Source organism: Cavia porcellus, unplaced genomic scaffold (assembly GCF_034190915.1).
Source record: "Cavia porcellus strain 051 isolate PalLab524CR breed Dunkin Hartley unplaced genomic scaffold, mCavPor4.1 scaffold_2, whole genome shotgun sequence".
NCBI lineage: Eukaryota > Metazoa > Chordata > Mammalia > Rodentia > Caviidae > Cavia > Cavia porcellus.
In genome coordinates this window covers 130934588-130961675 of record NW_026947485.1, presented here as the reverse complement: position 1 = coordinate 130961675, position 27088 = coordinate 130934588, and the positions used below count along the sequence as shown (strand labels likewise).

The 27088-nt window shown below is 39.8% G+C and overlaps 1 protein-coding gene across 3 annotated transcripts in view; it reads left to right on the top strand.

The window, feature by feature from the left end:
• The first annotated feature begins 1407 nt into the window (after positions 1-1407).
• Ell2 (elongation factor for RNA polymerase II 2) overlaps positions 1408-27088 on the top strand; it is a 67829-nt gene continuing 42148 nt past the window's right edge. The window contains exons 1-2 of one of the 3 annotated variants that reach the window (XM_003479437.5): positions 1408-1701; positions 17438-17485. In XM_003479437.5, coding sequence (XP_003479485.1) covers positions 1555-1701; positions 17438-17485 — 195 coding nt within the window. In that variant the 5' untranslated portion in view covers positions 1408-1554. Of the gene's footprint in view, positions 1702-17437; positions 17486-26737; positions 26757-27088 lie in introns of those variants that run through there. The other 2 variants (XM_063245385.1, XM_063245384.1) reach the window with 2 other exon arrangements.

Here is a 27088-nt window from a genome sequence, read left to right as displayed (position 1 = left end):
TAGAGTGGGGAAGAATTTATTCAGGTGTGGGAGGGACGTGAATCATGGAAAAATAGCACTACTCCTATTTTAAAAGGTGGGAAACACTGACTACAATTTTTGCATAAATTTTACTTGGGAATCCCAATAAAAAGGTGGTTTTACAATCAAAGGGTAACGATGTGCTTCTCAGGTTTTTGTTTTGTTTTGTTTTGTTTTCAAAAAAATTTTTAAAACTGCTTCTCAATGTTTTCAAACATTTCAGTGCTTTTTGTTGTTGTTGTTGCTTTTTTGTTTTGTTGTTTTTTGAGACAGGATCTCACTACGTAGTTCAGGCTGGCCTCAAACTCGCTGAGATCCTCCTGCCTCAGCCACCCTAAGTGCCGAAATTACATTTGTGCGCCACCACGCCCAGATCAAAGGTTTGCTTTTATCTGGTGCTTCTGCTCATCCAATCAATGCACCCTCTAGGAAAGCCTGCCAGTCTACCCGGATTACACACAGTTTGAATAAACCTGGATTAGACACATTCACGCCCAGATCATCAGCAGAGAAAGACAAACATGCCAGGTCCCTAGAGCCTCTATCTCCCTTAAAAGCCTATCTCCTAGGTTAAACTCTGGTTATCCTCTCTCACACCTTATCCTTGCAAACACGATGGACAAAACTCTGTTTCTTCTACTTTAGGCCAGCTCTATTCGTGTACAGGGTCCTTTGGACAAAGATACAGTACCACCTGAACGATGACTGCTTCTCTGTCCGTAACCCATTAAAAACCATAATCTTGACCACACGGCGTTTCAGAGGAGCACGCATCGATTCCAGGTGTGGGATCCCGAAGCTGGAAGAGACCCCGATGCAGTTCTCTATTCCGCGGAGCCCACCAGAGGAAGCCCATTTAACCCTTCTGTAGGGTTGCAGACTCGAGTTCAGAGCTGAACCCCAGCACTGAACTCCGACCCCGCCTGCCGCGTCTCCTCGCTCCTTCCGCTGGCGTCGGGGACAGTCCTGTCTCGGCCCCCAATCATTTTCTCCGAGGACCACCGGAGCAGCAAGGGTAGCTCCTCTCCCGATTTTCCACTACAGTCCCCGATAGGCGAGGCTCCGACTCCAAGTAACCGTACCCTGGTTACTGGACACTCAGTGATCAGGGGGATCCCCAAATCGGCCCGGCCAATCGCGGCCAGTAAACCCAGACAACCAGACGTGACGTCAAGTGTGATTAAATTGGTTCGTCACTCTGACGTCAGCCTCTCTTTTCTGGGACGTCCCATCCCGGGAGCAAAACTCTAGCGACTTTGGGCCCCGCCCTCATGAGAGGAGGCGACCAATGAAATCCGCCCCGAGGGAAATCGAGCCAATGAGACGCTCCGGGGGCGGGGCGCGCGGCCGAGGGTGGGGTGGGGTGGGCGGCGACGGTGGCAGCCTGAGGTCCGGCTGCGCGCAGTCTATGACAGTACGTCAGCAGCGGGATGGCCGTAGCTGCGGCGGCGGCTGCAGAAGCCCGAGCAGCCGCGGCCGCAGTGGAGGCTACAGCCCAAGCGGCGTCGGCGGTTGCACCCCGGGGAGTTTAAGATGGCGGCGGGGGGAGCGGCGGGCCTGCGGGAGGAGCAGCGCTACGGACTGTCTTGCGGGCGGCTAGGGCAGGACCACATCACCGTGCTACATGTGAAGCTCACCGAGACGGCGATCCGGGCGCTCGAGACTTACCAGAGCCACAAGGTGAGGCGACGGGGTCGGCGACGCTCGGGGAGGCGAGGGCTCGGAGCGGCGCCCGCGGAGCCAGCCAGGGGCGCCGGTGCCGCGGCGTTGGGAGCGGCGGGCGACGCGAGGACGGGCGGCCCCTGGCGGCGGGGCCGTGGCAGCCGCGGCCCGGGCGGCGGCACGGGCGCTGCGGGACTTTCCGACGGCGTTCGCGGGTTTCACAGCTCATCTGCTGCCCGGAGGGAGAGAGGCCCCGGGGCAAGGAGCGGGGCGACGACGCCGACCGCGGCCGGGAGCGGGGCGCGCGCCGCCTACCAGTAAAGAACCGGGCGGCACCAGCTGTCGGCGCTTCCGTGGGCTCCGGGACCCGCAGAGACTGGGACACCGGCGCCGCGCCTGTGGCCGGGACACAACTTCGCTCCCAGGCTCTCCAGGACTCGGGCGCTCCGGGGCGGGCGGACCCCGTGTGCTCGCTGTGGCCAGAACGCGACGCTCCGAGCGCAGGGAGGGGACGCACTTTGCAGACCCGGGCCCCGGGACCCAGACGCCGTGCGCTCCCGGAGGCGCCCGAGGACTGACGCACACTCAGTGAGATGACTGAGGGTTTTTCGGGGAAGGAAACTGGCGGAAGCTCGGCGTCCCCGGAGGACGCGCCGCGTCCCGGGTTGACTGGGACCCAGCGGCCAAGAGCGATCCTGAAGGTGGGACGAGCGTACTGAGCGTCCTTGCCGTCCCGCAGCCTCCGGCTAATCCGCGGCTGGGGGTCCTCCGGGACACACACGCACCCCGAGTGCGGGGAGAGGCGCAGACTCACGGACGCCGCCACTGGGTCACAGATCCGGGAACGCTCTCCCAGTGATGAAAAGTGGGAGACCGGTAGGGCACCGAGAAAGAGACCAGTAGATAACCGGGGGCCACTCAGTGGGATGAAAGCGACCCCAGGATGGGCACATTGCCTGGAAGAAGGCTATACGGTATGGGGTCCGGCAATGCCGTACTGCAGACAGAAGAGGGTAGAGTCGAAGGGCGATAAAAACCAGCTTGGTGTCGTGATAAATAGCCTAGTCCATAACGTGGAACACACTGCCAAAAGATTTCATAAAGCCAGGGACCGAGGGACACCTAGACGCAGCCTCACATACTTATTCGGATAAAACTGGGAAAAAGAATTAACATCTGTTGAGCTCCCACTAGTGTCAGGCACTTTAAATGCATAGGGAGAAGACTAGGAAGCAAGCTGTGCTAGAGTGTGAACCTGAGTCAGCTGAGTTTAGAGAGGCTCCTCCACTCGCCTGCACACGCCTTCTCACACCTAAGGAACTGTATGTGAACCCACAAGGTAGGGGTGATTCGGTCAGAGAGATTCGGAAGTGAGTATGGTTAGGAGGGCACTCAGAATAGCACAGACAGTGTTAATACCAGGATGCGTGTGTTACCCACCAGAGAAGCTATGTTGAAAACCCCAGGCTTGTGCAGGGTGTGGGGAAAACAACAGGGAGAGATATGTTAAGGACCCACAATGAAATCCAAGGGAAGAGAGCCTCAAGTACAGCGGTATTTCAGTGTATACCAGCAATAAAGATGCAGAGAGATAAAAGAAATAGAAAAGTGCACGTGCCAGTAGCTGCTCCTGCACAGTTGCACTTGCAGCAGAGAACCCAGCACCAGCATGGAACAGGAGGCCCCTATGGGGAGAGCCAGACACACAGGCAGAGAAAGGCAGGCAGGCAGGCAGGCAGGCGGTGGAGAGAAAGATCTGCCAGATGGAGAGATAAGCGTACCTGTTCCGACGGAAGGGCGTGGGAAGGAATGATAGTGGGAAGAAGGTAGGTCAGGAAATGGAAAGAGAAAAATACACAGAGGTCTAGAGAGGAAGAAGCCAGACGTCCGCAGCCAGCCCCTAGACAGAAAGTAGGCCTAGACAGAAAGTAGGGAGCAGAGAAAGACTGGCATACAGTGGGTGAGGGGAGGAACTCCGGGGACAGCAGGTCAGCCACCCTCCTGAAGAAACACCAGGCAGGCTGTGCCTGAAAAGTGCAGTACTTGGTGGGGAAGGGGAGAGGGGAAAGACCTTGTGGTGAGATGGTGGTGCCCAGGGTGAGTCAAGTGAGATCACACACATGCACTGATCTGGATGGCCATTGGATCCTGGAAAGAAAGTGCAGATTATTTTCTTCATGTGGCCATAATTTCGGCCTCTTACATTCTAAAGTCTTCATGGCAGGGAACCTCCTACATTTATGTACCAGTGTCTTCAGGAGCCAAGAGATCAAAAATTCTCTTTCTTGTTCTACTCACCACTTAGTTCTTGATTTAAAAATGTTTTTCATTATTAAAAGTACTGAAATCAATGGCTTTGTTTGCTCTGAAACTGCTTGTATTGCCTGCTAATGTTGTTACTGTCTTTTTCCATCTCTGGACATGCATATTAGTGGATCTGGTCAATTAATACAGAGGCAGAAAGGGAAATGGAGAAGACCTAGTTTCTGAGTCCCTCCACCTTTCTAAGTGTGGAGCCCCATAGATTGAGTTAGTCTCGGAATTCATTTTCTCCTGAAGAACTGGAGGTAGAAGCAGTGCCTGCTGTGGCTGAATAAGCTGACTTGGCATTTGCTGTTGGACATTGTCTTCTTTCTGGCTTAACTAGCTTCTGTCACTTCAGTTCAGAAACATCTTTTATGGGGCTTGGAAAAACTAGCTGGAAGTGGGGTAAAAATGTCAAGGCCAGTTGGTTGCAAAGTGAGAAGGAGCTGAAAAAATGTGGGACCTTTTGGGTGGCTGTGCACTGCTGGTACTCACTGCAGTATCTCTGGAGCGGTCCCCAAAGCTGCCCAGAGCTATGCCCCATTGCCTGGCCTCCTGTCTCAGCCAGACCAGGACTCTCCCCAGCGACAGAATAATAGTTATCAGCAGTCGGCATCAGAGTGAGCTTTTATCCTCCAGTGGAAGGATATTTATTTGCCTTTTTTGCTTTCCATCCTTGTCAGATACAGGGTTCATGACTTTAAATTATAGCTGCTATTTGGAATGATTGGGAAAAGGTTTTACGTGGTGAAGTTTATTCTCTGTCGAGGGGGAGGGGGTGACTTATCTGCTTCCCCATTTCTATGCTCACATAGGAGGATGTTTGATGCGTGATGACAAATGGCCCCCCAGCAGTTTTGGCATGCGCAGAGTGACGACTATTACTCCTTCTCTTCTAATGACTTTGCCAGGGCTGGAAATTTCAACAGGTTAATTTGCCAAACTAAGCGTCAGAGAGTTCTTTTTTGTACATATGATTTTGTCCAGTTGATTTACTGCTCTAAACTTTTCACTTGACTTCAGCTTCAGAGAAGTGATTTTAAGAGTTTGGGAAGCTATGATTTAGGGAGAATAGAGAAGAAGTTCTTTAAGTTCTGTAGATGTAATTGAACAAAAGTACTTAATTATTAGGGCTCACAAAAACAGAATCTTTGAAAACACTGAGATCTTGGTTTTCTCAGAACATTAGCTAAAAACAAAATGCCTGTTTGAAAACACAAACTTGATTTTTTTTTTTTTTAAGACAGTGTCTTGCTATGCAATTCAACTGGCCTTGAGCTCTTTTTGTAGCCCAGACTGGTTTTGAACTTGCAAATATTTCTTGCCTCAGCCTCACAAATACTGGGATTATAGGCTTGTGCTACCACTCCTGGCTAAACTTGATTTATCATTTTTACTTTTCTACTTTTAGAGAAAATATCTTGGGGCCTTTTCTAAATGGATAGAGGAACAGTGTAAGCTCAGCAACAGGAGTGATAGCTGGAATTATCTCCTAAAAGTTGTTCTCCAGTCACTTTGAAAATGGGACTAATTTCAAATGAATCGTATATACAGTTTGACTGGAAGGTTATTTTCATAGTTTCCAGAAAAATTTAAACATGCTATTACAAATACCCAGGAATTTTTCAAATGCAAGCTTTTTTCAAATGTAGATAGATGATTTTTAAATGAGAGAACAGGTCACTAACTAAAATCACAAATTACAACTTTAATTTCATTTAAATTGCTATCCATGGGTGTGTAGTCTGTAGAACCCCTGCACATTTCAAATGAATGTGTGTTACTATAATTATATATTTCTTCCAAATGTGAAATTAAATTTAAAATGAAAATACAACATTTTGTAATATATTTTGGCTAATTCCCCCCCAAGTAATATAGCTGGCTTTCTTTTGACATTGGTTTTAGATTTTGATTGTTTTAGATTTAGATTGTTTTTAGATTTTGATATTGCTGAGGCTGTCAACTTAGTTTCTAAAAAATTTTTGCTTAGAATTTCAAAGGTGGTAGCTCAAATATTATGCGTATTCAACTATTACATAAAAAGTGCTGTGTACTAATGACTGTTAAAGCTATTGCTCTATCCCTGAAGATCAAAAACAGATACTTTTAAATAGGATTCTGTTAACACTTTCTCTTGTCAACTCTGTTGCCTTGAAATAAATTTTTCCTGCCTTGACCAGTGCCATTTAGGAAAATGTTACTGTTTTCAAAATTTGTAAAAATACACTTTAGTATTGCATGAAGTCAGTCTCTCTATATTAACAAATATTTGCAATCAAAGCATAAAATATTATTTAAGCCCCCAAAGTTATGGACATTCATAATACCTCCCTTTAATGTGTTACTTGTTTTTAGTTTTCTAAGTCTCTGCTTCCACAGAACCTGGAGTAGGCAATTCCTTCACTGTAGTCCTTCTTGCTCTCTGGTGAGTTTTTCAGCTTTTGATTCATTATGCTTTTAAGGTCCAGAGAGGTCTCATCCCTGGCTTCTTCCTTCTCTTTCTTTCTGCCTTCAAACAGTTGTGTGGTTCAAGACTCTGCCTTATAAATGCAGAGGGCTGTGTACTCCTTAAGCCATGCTTCAGTATCCAGACCTGCCAGTGTAGTGCACCCATCGCTGCCAGACACATTTATTAAGTAAAACAATGAGGCTTGCTGTGGCAGATTCCATTTGTTCCACTTCAAAAATGCAGCCCGGTTTAATTTCAATAAGTTAACCTCACTGACTTTTAACTTAATCAAGGAAAGCCAAGTCTGTGCCCATGATGCAGTGTTTGAAAAGTTTATTCATGTCCTCAGTTTGTTGCTCAATACAAAGCAGGGTGCTCCTCCCTGAGAAAAGTAGTAGCCAGATTGCTTAAAAAGATAGACAGGGAACCCTGGCACCAGAATTGGGAGGAGAAAGAAAGAACATATGTGAAGGACTGGAACGTGTTCAAGAAAAGGATTTAAAAGGAAAGGAGTGTAGAATTCTTGGACCGATTTCCAGGAAAGCTTACCAAGGACAATCACCAGATTCAGCCTTTCATTTGCTCTATTTGCACTTGTAAGAAATTATGGAAGTTGTTCTCCCAGGGCTTGGTAGATAATTTGTGATAAAGTTAGCAAAGGAAGAACAATGAGAATTTCAGCTGAACCAATGCTGGATCATTTGTAACAATTTGCAGCGAACCTTTATCTCTGGCACAAAGAGGCTCTGCAGCTGGCACCAGGCTCCAGCTAGTTAGGGTCAAGTGTATTTGAAGCATTTGAGAAGATGTCCCTAAAATGTGATATTATGGGTATTTCTGCATTTAAAATGAGAGGTTTCACGGGAAAACTAAAAGCATGTAATCTAACACCCCCATCTGACTGCTGCATTCCATAGCTCTGTACAGCGTTTCCTATGACTTATGCAAAAATCTAGAAAAGCAGATCTGGAGGAGAATACAGTAAGTTAATGCTGTTGTCTCCCCTGCCAAATTCAAGCTGAAAACCATGACATAAGGCAGGTCAGATTTATCAAGGAGAATTGCTTTCTGAGCTTTTATTTTTTCTTGAATGTTTCCTTCCTTCTCTCCTTCCTTTCTTCCTTCTTTCCTAAGTTTCTCCCTATCTATAATTTCTCTTGTGGCTGTAGAGCTTTGGAAAACCATGTTAAATTTTTAAGGACTGACTTAAAGGTTTCTACTAATACTTTGCCTCCCAAGGCCAAACCCAGCTAGTATTTTCATGGCTGGCAATCTAATATAGAATGTAAGAAGAGAGAATCCTTTTAGACTGTAAACTTCTTACTTAAAGATTGATGAATCATATTAGCGCCTTGAATTGACCTGTACAGTCAGAGCATTTATTTGGCTACTAGTTTCGCAGTAACTGGATTATTAAACAAATAGCATGAGCTTCTTTTCTTCATGGAGATCCTTTGTTATCAGTCTAGAAAAGATCCTTGGGTCTTAAAGGATTTTAGTATTAAGGTTTCAGCAAATAGAGACTGGAGAGCAGCCCACATCTCCACCAAAGGAAATCATAGATAAAGAAGGTGCAGGGGCTGAACAGCTAGGCAGGGTTTATCAGAAAGATCCAGTGCTACTTGCCCTGGAGGGCAAAAGAGAAGGATAGTTGAGTTGAAGAGAATGAGAGCAGCTCAGAGCAGATCGATGGCTTTACTAAGTAGTCTGGATTTATTCTCTCATCACTGGGGAGGCACTAAATAGATATGTGAGATGATTTGAGAGATGCTTTCAAATTTCCCTGTCATTTGGGAGCAGAATGACTATAATATGAATATGGAAGGAAGTAGACAAGTTAGGGAAAATATGTAATCCAAGCCAGAGATGATTGGGGTCTACACTAGAATGCTGTAGATAACAACCAAGATGGATAGACTGTAGAATTCCACAGGACAAAAAAAAAGATTGAGTGAAATTTCTAGCCACTTTCTAGGGAAAGTCAGAAGCAACTGGGAGAGAGGCGAGGGTGGGGAAGATGAAGAAGATGGGCACCATTTTGGTGAACATTCACTTGGTCTTTTATTTCATCACCAGGAAGTTTAGGTTTGATTAAATATTTTCTACTTAGAAGTATATTTAGGAGTGTAGGGTAGGCATATTCACAGCAGCATTGATATTGGGTATATGTCTTACATCAATTCTACTGTTTATTTTGAGGATTGTTGATTTGGAGAATGCTGATATTGAAAAAAGAACTGGCTTGAGCAGGGATTTAAAAATTTGTATTTGTATTTTTATAGACTTACTTTATTGAATAATCTCATTTGCATTTAAAGTCATCATAGTGCATAGCTAATATGAATGTCTAACTTGATTTTAAAATGAAATCCTAATCTTGTGCTTTCTATTCCTAGTGATTAATGAAACACAGTTAACTCTATATAACATGCCTGGATTTATATTTGAAGTATCATTTTGAAAAAATATGATTCCTAAAGAATTATATTCAGAGGGTCAGTGTTTTCACTTCTTCCAGATTGCCTTTATTTCTCTTACTGTTAGATAGATATATATATCTATATATATTGTAGAAGGAGATCAAACTTAAATAAAAATGCAGCACTGAGATATAACTGTGGCCCCTATTTTGGTATTTTGATTCTGTTTTTAAAGTTCTTTATTAAAAACAAAGCAAAATAATCAAGTACATAAAACTACTTTTTACATACTCATGGTTTATGATCTATATGGAGCTAAGCTCAACTAGACTTTCCTACTTAACAGAAAGCTTATTCAAGGGTAAAACCAGGCTTGAACTTTCTTTGTGCGAGTCCCTGACAGACTTTAGGATCGGAGTAAGCTTACCTAAATGTTAGCATGTTTTAAGATTTGTTTAATTACTATGATTGCTTTTCACATCACCATTAGAAACCACGATGCCTCAGAAGACAAAACATGTGCATGTATTGAAAATTTAGTTGAGTATTTCGAGAAATTTTTTATTTAGAAATGAAGAGATAGAAGTCAGAGGTACAAGTACCCAGTATTCTTTTATTTGTTTGTCCAACATTTTCACTTATCTTTGACATGTGCCAGGCAAAGAACTAGGAGTTGGAGATGCAAAGCTGAATAGGTATGGGTGGGTCCTGCAATCAAGTGAGTACTTGTCTTATAATAGAAGCAGGTAAACATGTAAGAAATACATGTAAGAAAAACATGCAAGAATACATAAACACAATGCCATCTGTTCAAGGGGACCACCAAAAGAGAGAGGTTAGGTGTGAAGCTATGTCTGTCTGTCTTCTTCCACTACCCTCTACTGAGCCCACCATGTCTCTCCCACCTCCAGACTGCACCTGACCAGGGCCCTGTGGCCAGCATCTCTGTTCCTGCCTTACCAGACTCTGGGTTTCCAGCTTGTTGGCCACTTCTTCATAATAGCAACATTCTTCTGGTTTTCTTCCCGCCCCTTTGTCTTTTACTTAAGGTGTTGGAGTTCCCAGCTCCTTTCTCTACTCGATCTCTCCAGATGACTTCATCCAGCTCTGTGGATTTTAAATGTCAGATATATATTCAGTGGTTCCCAAATATTTATCTTCAAATCCAATCTTTTCAACTACAGGTGCTTATTGTCAGCCTATCATTTGCTCTTCAAAACTTGAGACACTTTTGAACTTAACATAATCCAAACAACTCTTGACTTCGCTCCTTAAACCTACACCCATCTCAGTATTTCCTATCTCCATAAGTGACAACATTCTGCAGTGGTCTAGAAATTTACTAGTGACCTTTGATTTGTCTCTTCCTCTCTTGACATACTGGATTCATCAGCAAGTTCTGCCAATTTTTTTTTTTTTTTTTGTCTTTTTCTTTTTTATCGGTACTAAGGATCGAACTCATGAGCACACACTTGCAAGGCAGGCACTTATGCCACTGAGCTAAATCCCCAGCCCCTAAGTTCTGCCAATCTTAAAAATATCTGGAACCTACCCCAGTCATTGCCATTGTTCCTGTTCCACTGCTATTGGACGTCTTCTGCGTCTCTACCATGGCTTCCAAGTTTCCGTCCACCTCACACCACATAGCAGGGCTCTGGTCATAGCAGTGACCAGAATTCTGGTCATGCAGTTTTCCAGTGTTGAGCCACCAGGTGCTCTTTGAAAAAGTGATTTAGATGCTACATTTTATTAATTTATAGTTTTTTTTTAAATTATCCCCATTCTCTAATCTTATTTTACCATTTTTTACACAATTCCTTAAACAATTTTTTTGCCTTTTCAAATCACATTTGAATGTAAGCTTATTATAGTTATAATACCAATTTTAAACTCTTGGGATACAGTGATGAGGTTTTATGTTTCTGGCATTGTTAGTTTAAAGTGTGGGTTACAGTAACTATTTGGTGGGGTTCTCAGCTCAGACTTTTGTCCTCCATGTTCAGTTAAGAACTGTTTGAAGCCCTTAAAATTTAAGACAACAATAATTTTTTAATTGAGCTTCATCAGACAGCTATAGTTTTTCAAAAGCTATTCTTTAAAACAAGAATTGTGTTAAATACATTTTTCATTCTTTTCTTTTCCACTGTTTGGGTAGCTTCTTTTGTATTTCACACTTTTCTATAATGGCTACAAAGAAATTATTCTCTACCTCAGATGCTCTTGAATCTTATTCTCCCAAATCTCTAGGAAAGGAGTTTTTCCTGCATCTATAGTTGGATTGAATGACAAGGCAATATACTAGATTTGATTTTGTGAAGCTTAAATGACTATTGTTTTGGTTTTTAATGAAAGGTCTGAGACAAAGGAGATATTTATTAAAGTAAATTTTACATCCTGTATCATTTTGAGTATACTACTAGCTTTTGACAAAAGTTGAGTATATTTGATTATTTTTTTCCAGAATCAATGGCTTGATTTCCTGCTCTAGCTCCAATTTTCTTCCTCCTTTTTTCCCAGCCTGGATACTTATTTTATTAGATTGGTTAAAATGTACTTACTAGCCTTTGGATTCTTTATCAGGTGATGTTATAATGAACAAAAAATAAAATGACTCTTTAAATAAAAAACAAACCATAACCACAAGTTCTGAAGTAGCATAGTAACATCTTTTAGAAAAGACAGATGATAGATTGTATTCAACTTGTATCTCAGGGAAAGTCATATCTACTTTTTTTTGTTTTCTTGCAAAAGTGAAAACAATTAATTGCTAAATGCTTTCTTTAAGCTATAGTACAAAAAAGGGACTTTGCTTTGAATTCTTAATTCTCTAGCATTAAGATATTTTTCAAATTTTAAATATGTATTAGAGAGAAGCAGGAAAAAACTCTCTATCTAAAGTGATGTGGTGAAAGTACATTTTTAAAAGCAAGAAATGGTGCTGGACAAAAGCACAGTTCCCAAAAGGTTTTTCAGACCAGTTCTTAAGGTGGTACTGGGTTTGAATCTCAGGTCACTCATTGGCAGTGCACCCTCAGGTGCTTCTGAGGTGTCTGGGAAATAAGAATAATACAGTAGTATCTACCCCTAAGGAGCATCTGTGAGAATTCCTGGAAGTAGTAGGTAAAAATGATTATAATGGCACTCCAATTACTATTGGAGTAGTAGCTGCAATTGTTTCTTAAAACAATCTCACTCAAAGCAGCCACCCAAACCATTGCCTTTTATAGAAAGTGGTTTGTTTGTAATGGGCGAAGTGCCAAAATTATATTCGACTTGGAAAATTTTTGCAGTATATTTATTACTACATATAGTGTGGCTTAAATACACAGGTAAATAGCAGGTGTTTAATAAATACTTGCTAATATTAAATAATTCCAGTGAACTTTATTTCTTGTTTCTGTTTTTGAGATGGCCTCATTCTGCAGTTTAGGCTGTCCTTGAATTCACTTTGTAGCCCATGCTGGTCTTGAACTCGCAGCAATCTTTCTGCCTCAGCCTTAGCTTTGATTTTTAACACAGTTCCATGATAAATTCAGAAACTCCAAGTATTTCAAGTAAATCTCTGATTTTAGAGACTAAACTTCAAAAGATCTGTTTCTCAGAGAAAGGATTCTTTTTTAGGACCAGAATGCTATTTCTTATGTTTGTGTATTCACAAAACTGGTGAGTAAGGTGGCGCACACCTGTAATCCCAGCATGTGGGGGATTAAGGCAGGAGAATTGCAACTGTGAGGCCAGCCTGAACTACACAGCAAAGTGAAGGCTGGCCTGGGTCACAGCAAGACTATCTAGAGAGAGACAGACAGACAGACAGAGAGAGAGAGAGAGAGAGAGAGAGAGAGAGAGAGAGAGAGAGAGGATGTTTGATAGGGTAAAAATAAGTATAGATCTAATTTACTTACATGAATAAGTAATATGTAAATATTTAGGAGATAGTTGGAAACTACCTTTATATGTAACTTTATTTTATTTAGCTCCTGAACTTTTCTCCTCTTCCACCTAAAGGAATACTCAGGAAGTGATATTACATAGTAAAATTAATTAGTAATGTATAATCTACAGATGAGTTTTGAATAACAGTTCCTAGAAATAAGTATTCATAGATCTCTGGTCATGAAACAATTTTTGTTGCAACAGTACTGCCATATAATGGTCAAAATCAAGAGTTTAAAACTTAGGAACATTTTAGTATTATCTATACTTCTAGTCTGTGCTAAAAATGTCTGTCTTTCAGAAGACATATAGGGGCTTAATTCAAGGAGTAAAACAGTGAAACTAAGTTTAACAGAATCTTTGGACTAAATGCCACCACTTTTATCATTTTTGAAACATTTGTCAAAAGGCATTTGTCTAGCTGGTTGCAATCTGCCCTGTTTCTTGGCTGAATGTAGATACCAGGTCACTGTCTTACTTATCACACAAATACTGTTTCATTGAGCTCTAGAACTTTTGGTTTTTGAAGAGTTATATTGTGCAAATGTTTTAAAGTGAAACAGTAAAAATTGATGCCCTACCAAAACTCATTTCTGATAGAAGTGTACTTAGTAAGACATTACTTAAGCACATGCTGTATCATATTTGGCCAGCTATAATTACTTTATCTTTTAAAATGGAATTGATTTTTAGAAATCTTTAAGGATATATGAGTTGAGATGATTGTTTTGTTGTGAAAATAGGCTTTAAAACATTTGGACAAAATAAAATTCTTGAAATATCTGCTTAGCATGCTGTTTACTTTTAGAAGTTAGTACTCCTGGTAGCCACCCTATTGTGCAGGTATCAGAAGCCTCAGTGGTGCCGAGGTCTGTGAGGCGTTTGCTTTGCTCCGCTTTGGTAGATGAGAACCACTGCAGGTTGTGTGACACGCCAAGAGCTCCACTAGTGGTTTGACTGCTGTGGAAATACATGAAGGAAGGGAGGAAGGCCATTATCTAGGGGTCAAGTGATCAGGGCCTGAAACGGACCAGGGCTTTCAAAGAAGATTCTAAGCTTAATTTGACTGAGTAGCCTCTGTTGGTGACTAATATCCTCAGAGCCACATCAATATCATTTTCTTTGGTCCCTGATATTCAAACTGTTGGCCTACCTTCCTCTTCCTTGGAAATGTCTGTACCATCCACCATCTCCTACTGCTCCTGATGTAACTATACTAACTTAGACCTTTATCATGACTTGCAAAGTATTTCCAAAGCATCCTCCGGAGTACTTCCAGTGCCATTGCCCCCAGTCCCATCCCACTCCAATCTTCTCTCTCTCCATCTGCTTTAAACACCGCTGAAATACCTGCCCCACCACTACCACCACCCTACCCTTCTTTCAGCAGCTGTTTCCTTATTCTGAAAATCAAGAAAGCCTATACTTGTTTACCACATCGAAAGAAGGCCCTAAAAAGTCAGCAGCAGAGAGCAGGTAAGGGATGATTGATGCAGAGTTACTTGATGAGCCTTTGAGCAGACAGCCAGAGGTATGAACGTTCTAGTCCTCTTTATTCTACAGCAGACAGAAACTAAAAACAAATTTGGAGGACAAGGAAAATTTAGCTTAAGCAGAAATCGCAGGTCCAGCTTCCATTCTTTGTGCTGCGTTTCTGGTGGGGAGGAAGGTCTGTACCCACACAGACATGCTCGCCACCTACACAGGGACGGGCTCTCTTTCTCTCTGCAGTTCATCTTCTTTTAATCTACTACTTAAGATTCACCATTTTCCATAAACCCTTTGACTTTCCTGGTATCTATTTCTGGCACATGCTCTCCTCTCCTTTTTGAGAATTCTTTTTTTTTTTTTTTTTATGGGTACCAGGGATCGAACTCACGACTACCTGCTTCCAAGGCAGGCGCTTATGCCGCTGAGCTAAACCTCCAGCCCCTACTGCACTTCCCCACTAGTACTTCTTCTAGTACTTAATCATTCTCAAATTTTCCCCAACTAAAATATGAGCTGTGGCATGAAGGGGCAGGCCCCGGGTCCTCATATCCGGGATGTGTGGGGAGCACAGCAAGGCACAGTAGGACAACTGGGTCCTGGGATCTGGTCCCAGCTTACTTATTAAGTGAACACAAGGACTGGGTTGGGAGCATGGACATCGTATTTCTAAGCCTCTTCTGCATTGGGCTTCTGTGATTCTGATCGCATCTCACTGACTAATAGAATATGGGGAGTGAAAGAGACTGTAAGTTAATTCTGAGGTTGTGAGCCTGGAGAACCAAGGAGGTGGGCCAGCTGGTTTCATGCTTGCCAGCTAGACAGTTTACTGTTTGTTTCCAATCCAAAGGGTCCTTTAGGCAATAGTAGTAGGCTGTGGTGAGACACAAGTTTAGGAATGGGCCATGCTATTTCCACACAGAGAGGGGCTCCCTGGGCTCCTGTGTGATCGTTTCATTATTTTAGAAAAGTTAAGGTTAGCCATGGAAGGTCATTTGGGGTGGTGTTTTCCACTATAAAGAAAAAAGTAAGCTATGTTTTATATTTTCATAAAAACCTACAAGTTATATGGATCACTACTAAAAATTCAAATAGTAACTTTTTTATATTTCATTTTTTAAAAACCCCACTTCTTTGACACCAAGAAATGGCTTTTTGTCACCCTTCAGTACTTTGATTCAATTGATGAATTTAAGCTAAATTCGTACTTGGTGGTGTAGAATGTTGATAACTGTCCATCGTAGCCAGCCATGGTGGTGCACACCTGTAAATCCCAGCACTGGAAAGACTGGGGTAGAGGATTCCCACAAGTTCAAGGGCAACCTGGGTTACAGAGTGAGTTCCAGGCCATTTTAAACTACATAGCAAGATCATGTCTCAAAACCCCCAAAACTTCTACATGGTTAGTGGGAATGTAAACTAGTACAACCGTTATGGAAGCCAGGGTGGAGATACCTCAAAAAAACTAAAAATAGAAATTCCTTTTGACCCAGGTATTCCTGCTGTAGAAATCATTCCAAAATGTTGAAATCATCATATTACAGAGATGCATGCATACCCATGTTTATAATCAGCACAATATAATAGCTAGATCTTAGAAACAGTGTATAAATCTATCAATGGATGAATGGATAGGGAAAATATATTTATATATAATGATGTATGAAGCTGCCATAAAGAAGGGTAAATGTGTGGCATTCATAGGTAAATGGATGCAATTTGAGAACATAGTCTTAAGTGAAATAAGTCAGACAGACACGCAAGCTTAAATATCGCATAACTTCTCTTACATAAGAAGCACAGTATGTTGTTTATGTGTATACAGATAAAGAAGCAAATTTTAGAAGACTCAAACAGATTTAAACAGAGAAGTTTAAATACTTCCTCAAATTACGTATTCTGAGGTTTCAGAAATATTTTAATATGTTAGTTTGTTTTGTTTATGTTGCTCATTTACCTTAGTTCCTTGAAATGCTTGTTGCTTTATGAGAATCCTTTTGGTCTATGTCTTTTACTTTGAGTAACTGTTTTGAAGATAATGACACAAACTATAATAACACCTTAGTATTTTGTTATGATATTGTTTTTTTTCATGAGATAAAAAATGTCCATAGTAATTTTCCTCAAGATGTCTCCATCTTAAGTACTATAATTATATTTATTAACATTAACAATATTAGACTTTGGTAGTCTTATAAAGAAGTAGCTGTTCTTCCCATTTTTTTCTTTGTCTATTATAATCCTGATTAATGAACTTTTAAATCTGCTAAGCAGTCTTGCAGGATAGCTAAAAATAGTAGATGACGTGCTATGGGTAAGGAAAGAGATGTGAGGGTCCTCTGTATTTTTATTTGGGATAGAGTTAGGACCATAATTCACTGCCAGTTGGATTGGAATTGAGGATATGAAAAATAGTTTACAGGCTGATATGTTACTGTTAAACGTTACTGAATTTTAATTTCTACTAGCAATTTAGGAAAAAGCATCTCCATAGAAAAACTTACCGGTAGTGTTGAATACAGAAATGATGCTGGAAACTATGACTAATACTTGTAATCACAGCTTTTCTTCCAAATTCACAATTTTGTTATGAAATATTGGAGTTATAAAGAAGACAACGCTCATAATAAAGCAGAAATTGCTCTAAAAATTATGTTCTGGACAAAATCTAGTGAGAAAATTGACAGCCTGTTTGACCCTCAAGTAAAAGCTAATCTCCAGTAAAATGTGAGAAAGTGAAAAATTACCTGATTCTTGAATATTCTAATTTTATTTTTCTAGCATCTGCTGAAATTCTTCAGAATTTCTCTAATTATCTCTTTAACCTCCCTTCTTTAAAAATGTCAGAAAATTAAGATTTTGTATATGTAAAAATAAATTTGCATACTAATTGGGATTTTTTTTGCAAATTGTGTCAGTCAGTTTTAAAAACATGATTAATTGTGCTGCTAAAATATACCTTTTGGTTATATGGTTCAGAGAAATGTTAACAATTCATTGGGTTATATTAATGTAACCAACTGCAAAAGTAAGAATCTGATGAGAGATTTTCATACATTATGACACTGAAAAATACATGGATTTAAAGTTTAAATACTTAGTCCTGTGTCACAGTAACTAAGGTTTACTTGTTTGTTTCTTGTGTTCTTTTTAATAGAGTTTGATTCCTTTCCGACCTTCTATCCAGTTTCAGGGGCTTCAAGGGGTAAGTACTGTTTAATATTCTTCCCTTATTCTACAAAAGTTTTTAAAATTTGACTTCACTTTGACCTTCTTAATATAATAAATCACTCATAGATATGTGAAATTTCTGACTAAATAAAAACTTACAACATCTTTTGTCAAAATTTTTGAATTATCTTAAATTTTTTAAAAAATTCAGATATAGTTATGTTTTAAGTGTGTTTTTCTCTAAGTCATGGATAATTGCAAATTTGAAACTTTTAATTGAAGGTTCAAACATCAAGGCAGTATTTGAATTTTTTGTGAATTTTTTTGCTACAACTAAACAAAGAATTACTAATTTCAATCAAGTTGTGATTTTTGTGATTGTTTAATGTCTTTTCACTTAATTTTTTGATTGTGCAAACTGGGAAGTGAAATAGAATAATAGCAATTAAGCTGTTCTAGGATACCAAATAAAGTTGTCTGTGTCAATTTTACTGCTGTATTAAGGGACAAGACATAGTGTGGATATAGCTTAGTGATGGAACATGCATTTAGCATGTGAGACATCCCGGGTTCAGTTCCCAGCATACACGCCAAAATAGTATGTGATAGCTTTGAATATCACCTGTGGGTTTTGTATTTACAATAGATGATAAAACTGTACAGGAGAACTATCAGTATTGTTTAGTTATTACGGTTAATATTTAACATTAGATTTTTTTGCTTCCTTAAATGAATATACTAACTATAAACCCACATACTGACTATTGTAGAGATGAGTACACTTATAAATGGGTTTCCGAACTATAGCAAAAAGGTCAGGGAGAGGGACAAAACGTTCTTGATACTGTAAAGCTACATGTTTGTGAATTTTTAAGTCACAAAATTTTAAAACATCCATATAAATGAATGTAATCTTTCTAATCTTTGTTACTTGAACACATTTTAAGAGTCAGATTAATTCCATCATTCAACATGGACTAAGAGGACAGTACTTCTAAATCTGTTGTGCAATGCTAACTTGAAGGCAATGTTTGTGTGGCTGTCAAGGCTTCGCTTCGACATGACAGCTTTACAATGAGGCCCTTCTTTGCCCTCTCAGTAACCGAGTGTTCATGAATGGGATCCTAATTAGACAAGTGTTCTGAATTTTGTTGTATAGCTTCTTAGGCAGTCTTCAGTGCGTGCTGAATCTGTATTTGAGGAGGTAATTCTGTTGTTTATTTAAGGCTTCTGGATGTTCCCTGCATGTTTTGATGGTGTCAGTAATATGTGAAGAAATATTTAAGAGGCAAGCCTGGGTCCCTAATCCTCCAGGACTCCACAGATTTCACTGAAGGGCTTTGTGGGAAGGCTGCCCAAGACCTGGGGAAAAAATGAAGGGTTGAGCCTCTGTTTCTCTCAATGGGAGTTGTAGAGCCATCACCTTATTTTATGGCTGCTGCTTCCCTTAATTTTCTTTTACCTAGTTTGGGACATCTAAGCGAGGGAAATAAATGCAAGTAGAGGACATTTTTCTTAGGGGGCACCAAGTTAGTCTGAAGGACCAGTAAAGAGCCAACATGTGCAGGCTCACTTGATTCAAATACTTTCAGGTTTCAGCAGTCTCAGAGCATGGTTTTCCCTAGCACCATTACAAAGCAGGCAGTTTGTATTTGAGACCTTGGGCCTCTATCTGTATTCTGGATTTTCCACCTAGGTATCACTGCAGCTTTGCTGTACTAATCTGTCCAGTACCTCCTACCATTTATGTTTACCTGCACAGCTCTTCCCACTCTATCCCTTGCCCGAATATAGTCTGCTGTTAAAGATAAGATATGAGGGCCAGGGATGTGGCTCAGGGCGCAGCACCTGCCTGGAAAGTGCAAGGGCCTGAGTTCGATTATTACTACCAAAAAGAAAGTCATTATAAGTGACTGATAATGTTAAATCTTAATGGGTGTTTGACTTTTAGAAGGTAAGTATTGGAGCTGGGGATTTAGCTCAGTGGCATAAGCACCTGCCTTGCAAGCAGGCAGTCCTGAGTTCCATCCCCAGTACCTATTAAAAAAAGAAAAGTATTTAGGCCAAGTGAATGGTGATTGGGTTCAGTACAGTAGTTGTGGGGTGAAATGCTGCAGACTGAGAGCTGTTGGATGCTTGACCCTACCTTACGTTTTCTGGGTCTGACTCTTCAACCCCCACCCCTTTTTATTATTCTAACTGGGAATAAAATATATGGACTCAGCATTGTTTTAGAGGCTGCAGCTGCATTCCATCTGCCCTTCCCCCTCTTCTTTGCAGAGCTCTCCCCAGCCCTTTGGGACTTGGTAAAAACAAAGAGTCATTACAGGGAAGAGAGTGGGTTGGCACAGCCCACAGGGAATATGTGCGTCCATAAATGTAAGGGTCTTCTATACAGTGTGCCTCTGTGTTTCTCAAGAGCCATGATAGGTTCGACATTGCCCATGCAGATTGCTTTAAACACGAAGTCTGCTTACAGACTTTTCCTACGTGGAAATGTGCAGGGCTTTAAATTGCAAGGTTTAAATTTAGATTTCCCACAAAAGATACTTTTCCTTAGTGAAAAATGTTATTTGTCTTTCTGCATCAAACATGATTGAAAATGTACCTTAACTATTATGACAGTGTTACATGTAGGCATATTTGAAGCATAACTGAAGCATTGTTAAAATAGCCTTTTAAAAGTGAACGTGTTATGTTCAAATTATGTCCTGTTTCCCCAATGAGAATTATGCTAAGTACCACATGGTTATACTGTTTCTTGTTACTAATTATAGGACTTTTTTTCTTTCAGCAGCATTTCTAGAAGCCAGAATTTGGGTCTTGGCAAGTTAGCTGTTAAGCATATTTACTTTTCTGCTTGAATCTGTCTTAGTTTGAAACTAACTTCTAAAAACTTGAGATTGAAACATTAAAATATAGCAATATACTGTCAAAGAATTGTAAGAATCCTTGAATTTTTATCCTCACAGTTGAGCAGCAGCTTTTACAGCATAAAAATAAAAGTTCTGTCTTTCACAGTTCATTCCACCCCTTCCTCTTATGTGGAAGAGGGCACTTAGGAAATTGAATGGTCATTGAAGACATTTTTTTTGATTCAAAAAGATATGTCTATGGCAGCAGTTGATTCTGATTACTCTTGAATGTTAGAGGCTGAGCCCATCATCTAAACCTGCCTTGTTGGTTCTGAAGAGTGTGAGTCAACAATGATCATCACAGTTCTGGTCCTACCTGGGATACTCAATCATAGCTAAAGGCTGATTAGGGTTATTAATATAGGCCAGCAATGTATGAACAGACAAGGTAGCTGGTGAGATTCACATGGACAGACATTGTTAAAGGACATGGATGTGTTCTTTGAGCTACAAAATTCAGAGGGATGTGTTGGCATAATGCACCCAGTTCCCAAAAGCCGTATCTCCATTTTAAAGCCCTGAGTACGCTTTATAAAAACTGGGATAGTTCATTCAGTCTCTATATTTTAATCAAATCCTGAAAATGTGGCAGGTGGATAGTTTCCAAATATGTGTGTTCCAGTGAATTTTTAAAAACTAAACTCTGCATTTTTAAGTCTGTTGGAAGTTCTGTGTCTAAACACACAGTTGAGGAAGTCAGATCTGTAACTACAATGAAAAATTCTTCCCACCATATTATATAGCTTTAAAAGAAGAGTCATTGGAAGCAAGTTAATATTTGTATGTAGTGGCATTCATTACTAGTGTGATTATCAATCGTATACTTATTCTAAACTGTACACTGTGATAAATATATTCCTAATCAAGAAATATCATAGTAGGTTAATTTATTGTTCTGCTTGTTTTTTTGCCCAAACATTCTCTCAACCTGTGTTGAAGCCAAGTTAAATGCTTAGTATAAAATGATAGGTAGATATGAGCATTAGCCTTAGGGAATTGAGTCTGACAAACACATAGGACTAATACTCAGGAAAAAGTTAGTATGAAGGATTTAGTCAGAACCTTCTACTCAGAGCTTCTGTAGAAATCAGAGAGTACAGGAAGTAAGTATTGTGTATTTTTGGTATGAACCAGTGGTTTTTAAAAAGGTTTTAGTGCATGCAGAACATTATATTCTGACACTGGGTATATAAAATTCCAAAGACTGACTGACTCTCTCACTCTCTGTCTCACGCACACACACACGTCTGTGCCATGACTGAGCTAAAACCTGAAATGGCATGGTTTTCAGCAGTAAATAATGGCCATATCTGCTCATGTGCGGTACCCTTGCAGAACTGATTTGTCTAAAGCCTGATGTCCAGAGATGATTGATTGCCCCAGGACAATTGTCATGGTATGGGATTCCAAACTCTGTATCAGTTTAATATTAGTTATGAGAATGTTGTTTAAAAATTCTAACTTTTTCCCAGAGTCTTTTAAAAAGTTAGTTTTGTGCACATAACTTTTAGAATTTTTAAAGGAAATATAACATGCTTTCTAGAAGTGGTATGCGTTTTCTACACTGAGTGAGACACTGAGTCACATACACTTTTTCAAGAATGAACAAAGAATAGCAAGCCAAACAAGTTCTAAATGTGTGCCTTCCAAAAAGGCATGGTGACCTTCTGAAGATCAAATGACATTTAACTGGTAACTTTAAAGGCTTGAATAATGCTATAAAACTCGTACAGTAAAGTCATTAAACTCCATAGAGCACAGGATTGGAAGTTTCTTATTTTTTTTTTTTAACTTCTAAAGTTAGCACAGCAATCAAAAATACTTCGTTAATTATTTATTGTACTTTGTGGAGGCTAAGGAGAAGATTGAGTCTAAAAAACTAAATTATATGGTATTTGAAATTAATAGGCAATTTTAGCCCGCCTTGAAAACGCTTCCCGCAGACTGCCCTTCCCTATCCGACTTGGTACCTGGGTAGCAAAGATAACTATCAGCTTCAAACAAGCAGCAAAGACAAAAATAAACCCCAGGCACTACCATCCTTCTTAAATGAGACGCTTTCCCTCTGACTTTGTTGCCAGGTGTCCTGGGTTTGGCTGCCCACTGGTTTTGCCCACAGTTGTGTTTAGTTAGTCTGCTCTGAAGGCTGCTGACTAACCTTTATGTTCTTGGTTCTGCATATAATTAATACTAGAAGGATATTAAAATTATATCCTTTTGTAATGGCAGTTCTGTTTTAATTTTTTTATTATTATAGTATTTCATGTAGGTAGTAACATTCATTTTAATACTTACATTGAGTTAACAACTCTTTAACCACATGTTACTTTACTGAGATATTCATAAAACACTTAATGTTTAAAAATGTCTAACTGCAATACACACAGACACACATTGTTTTTAAATCTCATTTTAGTCGAAGATGTAAGCTGCCCCTGGAAGCTCATTCTCTCAAAAAATAATGAAACTCTAGTTTGAAACTACTGTAAATTGACCGACTTCTGCCCTGATTTTCTCTCTGAATAAGGACTAGCTTCTGGGCTTCCTAAGTAAGCAGAAGCAGTAAGCTAAATTCATCATCCTTGTCTTCAGAGTGTGCCAGTACTGCTGCCACCAGCAGCAACACAGAGACTTCAGGCCAGCTTCAGCTTTCAGCACAGTCTGAACCGACTTGCTGACCATAGCTCCAGCAAGACAAGCTCCTAGACCGAGAGCGCCAGGACCTGTACCACAAATAATAAAAACAAAACACAAAATTCAAGGTGCTCATCCTGCTCTGTCCTTCACCAAACTGCATCACTTTGGAAACCAGTTACTAGAAATGTGTGTGAAATCTGCAGGTGCCACATGTCACATAAATGGCTCAGCAGTATGCTGAGTGCTGTCTTAGCTCAGCAGATGTGCAGGCACCATCGTAGAGGCAGTGCAGACCAAGGTAAACATGACTTCAAAATGCCAGCCTTAGTGACATTATCTGCTTGTCAATAAAATCTGCTGCGAGCGGCTTTGTTTCCACGAAAAACTAAAACTTGTGATACTGAGTCCAGCCAATGTCACTTAATAGTGTTCCCTTATTTAAACTTGGGAGATAATTTTACCTTTCCATGACACCTGTGGCTTTTATAGTTAAGCCATCCCTTTAAAAGTAGTTCAGAATTTAAAACATGAAAAATACTTAGAAGATTATATTCAAGGCCCTGGTCTGATTTCAAATAATGTTTAACAGAACAATAACAAAAATCACTATGTGTTTATTAATTCCAAGATGTATGATTCATTTTTTATTTTTGTTGATTTCCTTTTTTAACATGTGAACTCTGAATTTAGAATGCATTCCATTATCATAGTGGCATCTTGGTATTGTGTCATACCTTGTGAGTATTTTGCATTCATTATGTAGTGGTATATAAATTCATGTATCTTCTCACAATTGCTGGCATCTTGAATTCAATGAACTACAGCAGTACAGTGGAAATTGAGAGTTTATGTTGGCTGTAAAATTTCACTTGAGCCTTTGCAAAAGTTTTCTCTCCTGACCCCACCCTTGACTAGCTTGCTTATTATTAATAGCTCAATATGTTAGTTACCTGGAAAATTTAAAGAGAAAGCTTTCTTTTATGACCATTCTTGAAATGTTATTTAAACCTGAATGAACAAGAGTGCAAAACAAAAATGTTCTTGATTTTTTTTTTTTTTTTTTTTTTTTTTTTGTCTTTGGGCCAGAACATTTACTTGTAGAAGTAACTTGTTTTCGGGCTGGTGATGTAGCTCAGAGCTACAGTGCTTACGTAGCATGTATGAGGCTCTAAATTTAATCCCCATCCCTAGGGGTTGATGAGGGATAGTAACTTGTTTTGCAGAGTTATATGTCCTCTTTGTAGCATAAAATTAAAGACTCCAGTTGTTTTTCAACATGTACCATTAAAATATATTACATATTAGTGCTAAGACACCTATACACAGCTCATAACATACATTACTGTGCTAATGTACCCTCTTGTAATACATGTTTGCTAAGCATTTTTCTTCATTCTCATGTTCACATGAACATTTGAGTACTTCCCCAGATTGCAAGGGGAAGAGTTCCAGTCAGACAGGGTTTAAAGAATCTGTGTTTGAGCTGACTTTTGAAGGGTTACCAGGAGGTGACTGTTGGGATTCGGGGAGACTTTTTAGCGGTAACATACAATGTGAGCAAAGCAGTAAATGGGTAGGCCAAATGTCCTCCTCCTCTTCAGGAGATCCATGCTTTTTATCTATAAAATCTCTGGAATTCTATTCAGAGGCCTGGAAATCTGAACTTCATACATTTTCCCCTCAAGTTTTCTTATGATTGGTTTTTGTGGTCCTTTATACATTAAGGAGTGCACATTCACATTGCTGAAACCTAAATTTCACAACATAATGTTTATCATTCCTTCAGTGTATTCTGATATTTTCTGTGCTATTCCCTCACTTCAAAAGAATTCCAGCCACAATTCACTAAATTAATGTCATTACTTTCCAATAGGGAGTCCTGTGGTCAGATAGGCATTTTAGTATGCTTCTCCAGTAGCTGACTTAGTTATTCCTTGTATATGAGACAGATGGAGAAGGAAGAGTCAAGGACCGGTCTGAATTTATTACCCGGGCATTTGGTTAGGTGCTGGGGCCAGTATTCAAGATTTGAAATAAATGAAAGCAGGTTTGAGACAGAGAGGTGTGTTTGTTTGGGTCATGGTATACATGAAGTGACCAGATACCATTCCAGCCATATTCAATCAAGATGAATTAGGGAGCTTTATTAGCATTGGGGATTTGGAAAGGATCCATAAGAAGCAACTCCAAAGGTTATTTCCTGGGATTGAATATTACCTGAAGTCCAGTAGTAAAAAGAAAGAAGAGGTAGATTTATAGAAGGAATTCTGGTATGAAGCTGTATTTAAAGAATTGTTATCCACTGTGAAGAATACTGGTTCACATAAAAATTGTTAGTATTATTACAAAGAACTGCCTTTTGCCAAAGTTGATTCCTTCATTGGAAACCTGAAAACTCCAAGCAGACAGATTATATATGGATTATATATATTAAATAGGTATAGGTTTTATGTATGATAAAATTATTAAAAACCAAAAAAGGAATGATAGTCACAAACATTAGGATAGAGGTTACCTCTGGTTAGGGAAAGAAGGCAGAAGAGAAAGGAGAGGAGCAGCTCAGTAAATACATTATTGCTCTTTTTTTTTGAATGGTGAATTTACAGTTGTTCATTTGTCATCAAGCTTCATAATTCAAGTTGTATTCATTTGTAGAATCAATATTATTTGAATTAAAGTTTGCTCCCATTATCATTAGTTTTAAATATAATTTGTCACTTTGGGGCCAAATGAGAAAATTAGAACATGTAACAATAGATACCTGATATTTGCTAGCTGTGTTTCCTAATTGCCCTGTAAGCATAAAAGGATTTTTTGGAGATACCAAGTTTAAATATGACAAGAATCTAGGAGGAAAACTGAATATGAAAAGTTTAAAAAACAGGTCGACGAGAATAGAGAAGGCAGGTCCTGAGGATTTATCTACAGCTGGACACCAGCTAAGTATCTTGCTAGTCAACTACGCGATAGGCTTGCTTTGTCATCTATCAGCAGAGAAAGAAAGTTTTCTCCCTGTCTGTGATCTCTGTGCGGTGGAGGTGGTGTAGGCTGACTTGCTGGTGCTATCGAGGGTATGGAGAAGAGGCCATTTTCCTGTGAGTTGGCCCTTTACGTTCTGGAGAAGTGACATTGTAAAGTGTCTGGAGGAGGAAACAATCATTCTGGAAAAAACGGGAATAAAAAAGTAGCTGTAGGTTATATTTTTCTCAATGAGATTCTTAAAGGGCTTCAAATAACAAACCTCAAAATTAGGTACTAAACTGGGTCTATACCAGTAGAAATGTGGTACATAAGCAGCTAAAGAAAAAGACAGTCTTTTATAATATTGTAGTACTTAAAAAGCTTGAAGTCTTTAGTAATCTCTCAGTACGTTCTGTTATTGACCATACTTTAGAATGAGAACATAAGGCACAGCCATACAAGTCAGTCTTCACAGATTAGGAAGGAAGGAAGGCTTCTCCACTGAACAGGAAGACTGAATGTTCTGCTTGTGGTTCGAATAGAAAACTGCTAGGGTTGCTTGGTGTTTTGTTTCTTGTTTTTAAGGAAGATGGTATGCTGTTCCTTCCTTGGACAACTTGAGGAATGGATTAAGAATCTAGGATTCACTTTGGGTAATATCTCATAGTTTACAATTTCTGACTCTGTAAAAGAAGATCTCTAATTTCTTTCAAAAATATTTGCACTTGCCAGGTGTGGCAGCAAACACCTGTAATCCCAGCACTGGGGGGATGCTGAGGCAGGAAGATCATGGTGAGTTCCAGGCCAACCTGGACTACATCGTTAATTCAAGGTCAGCCTGATCTGCATAGCAAGAACCTGTCACCAAAAAATAAGCATTTAAAAATATTTACAGTTAATTTATTACAGTTAATTTATGAAGCACAAATCTCGTGTTTATCTAAAATCTAAGGTATTATTTTTATGTAGCCTCTGTTATTTCTGATTGAAAAACAAAACATTTTAGAATTAATATAAAGTACATACAAGAATTCAAATAGCAGAAATGTACTTAGCAGTGAAAACAGTTTTGTTGGATTTCATCTAGTCATTTTTTTCATGCTCAAACACACATTTTAAAAATT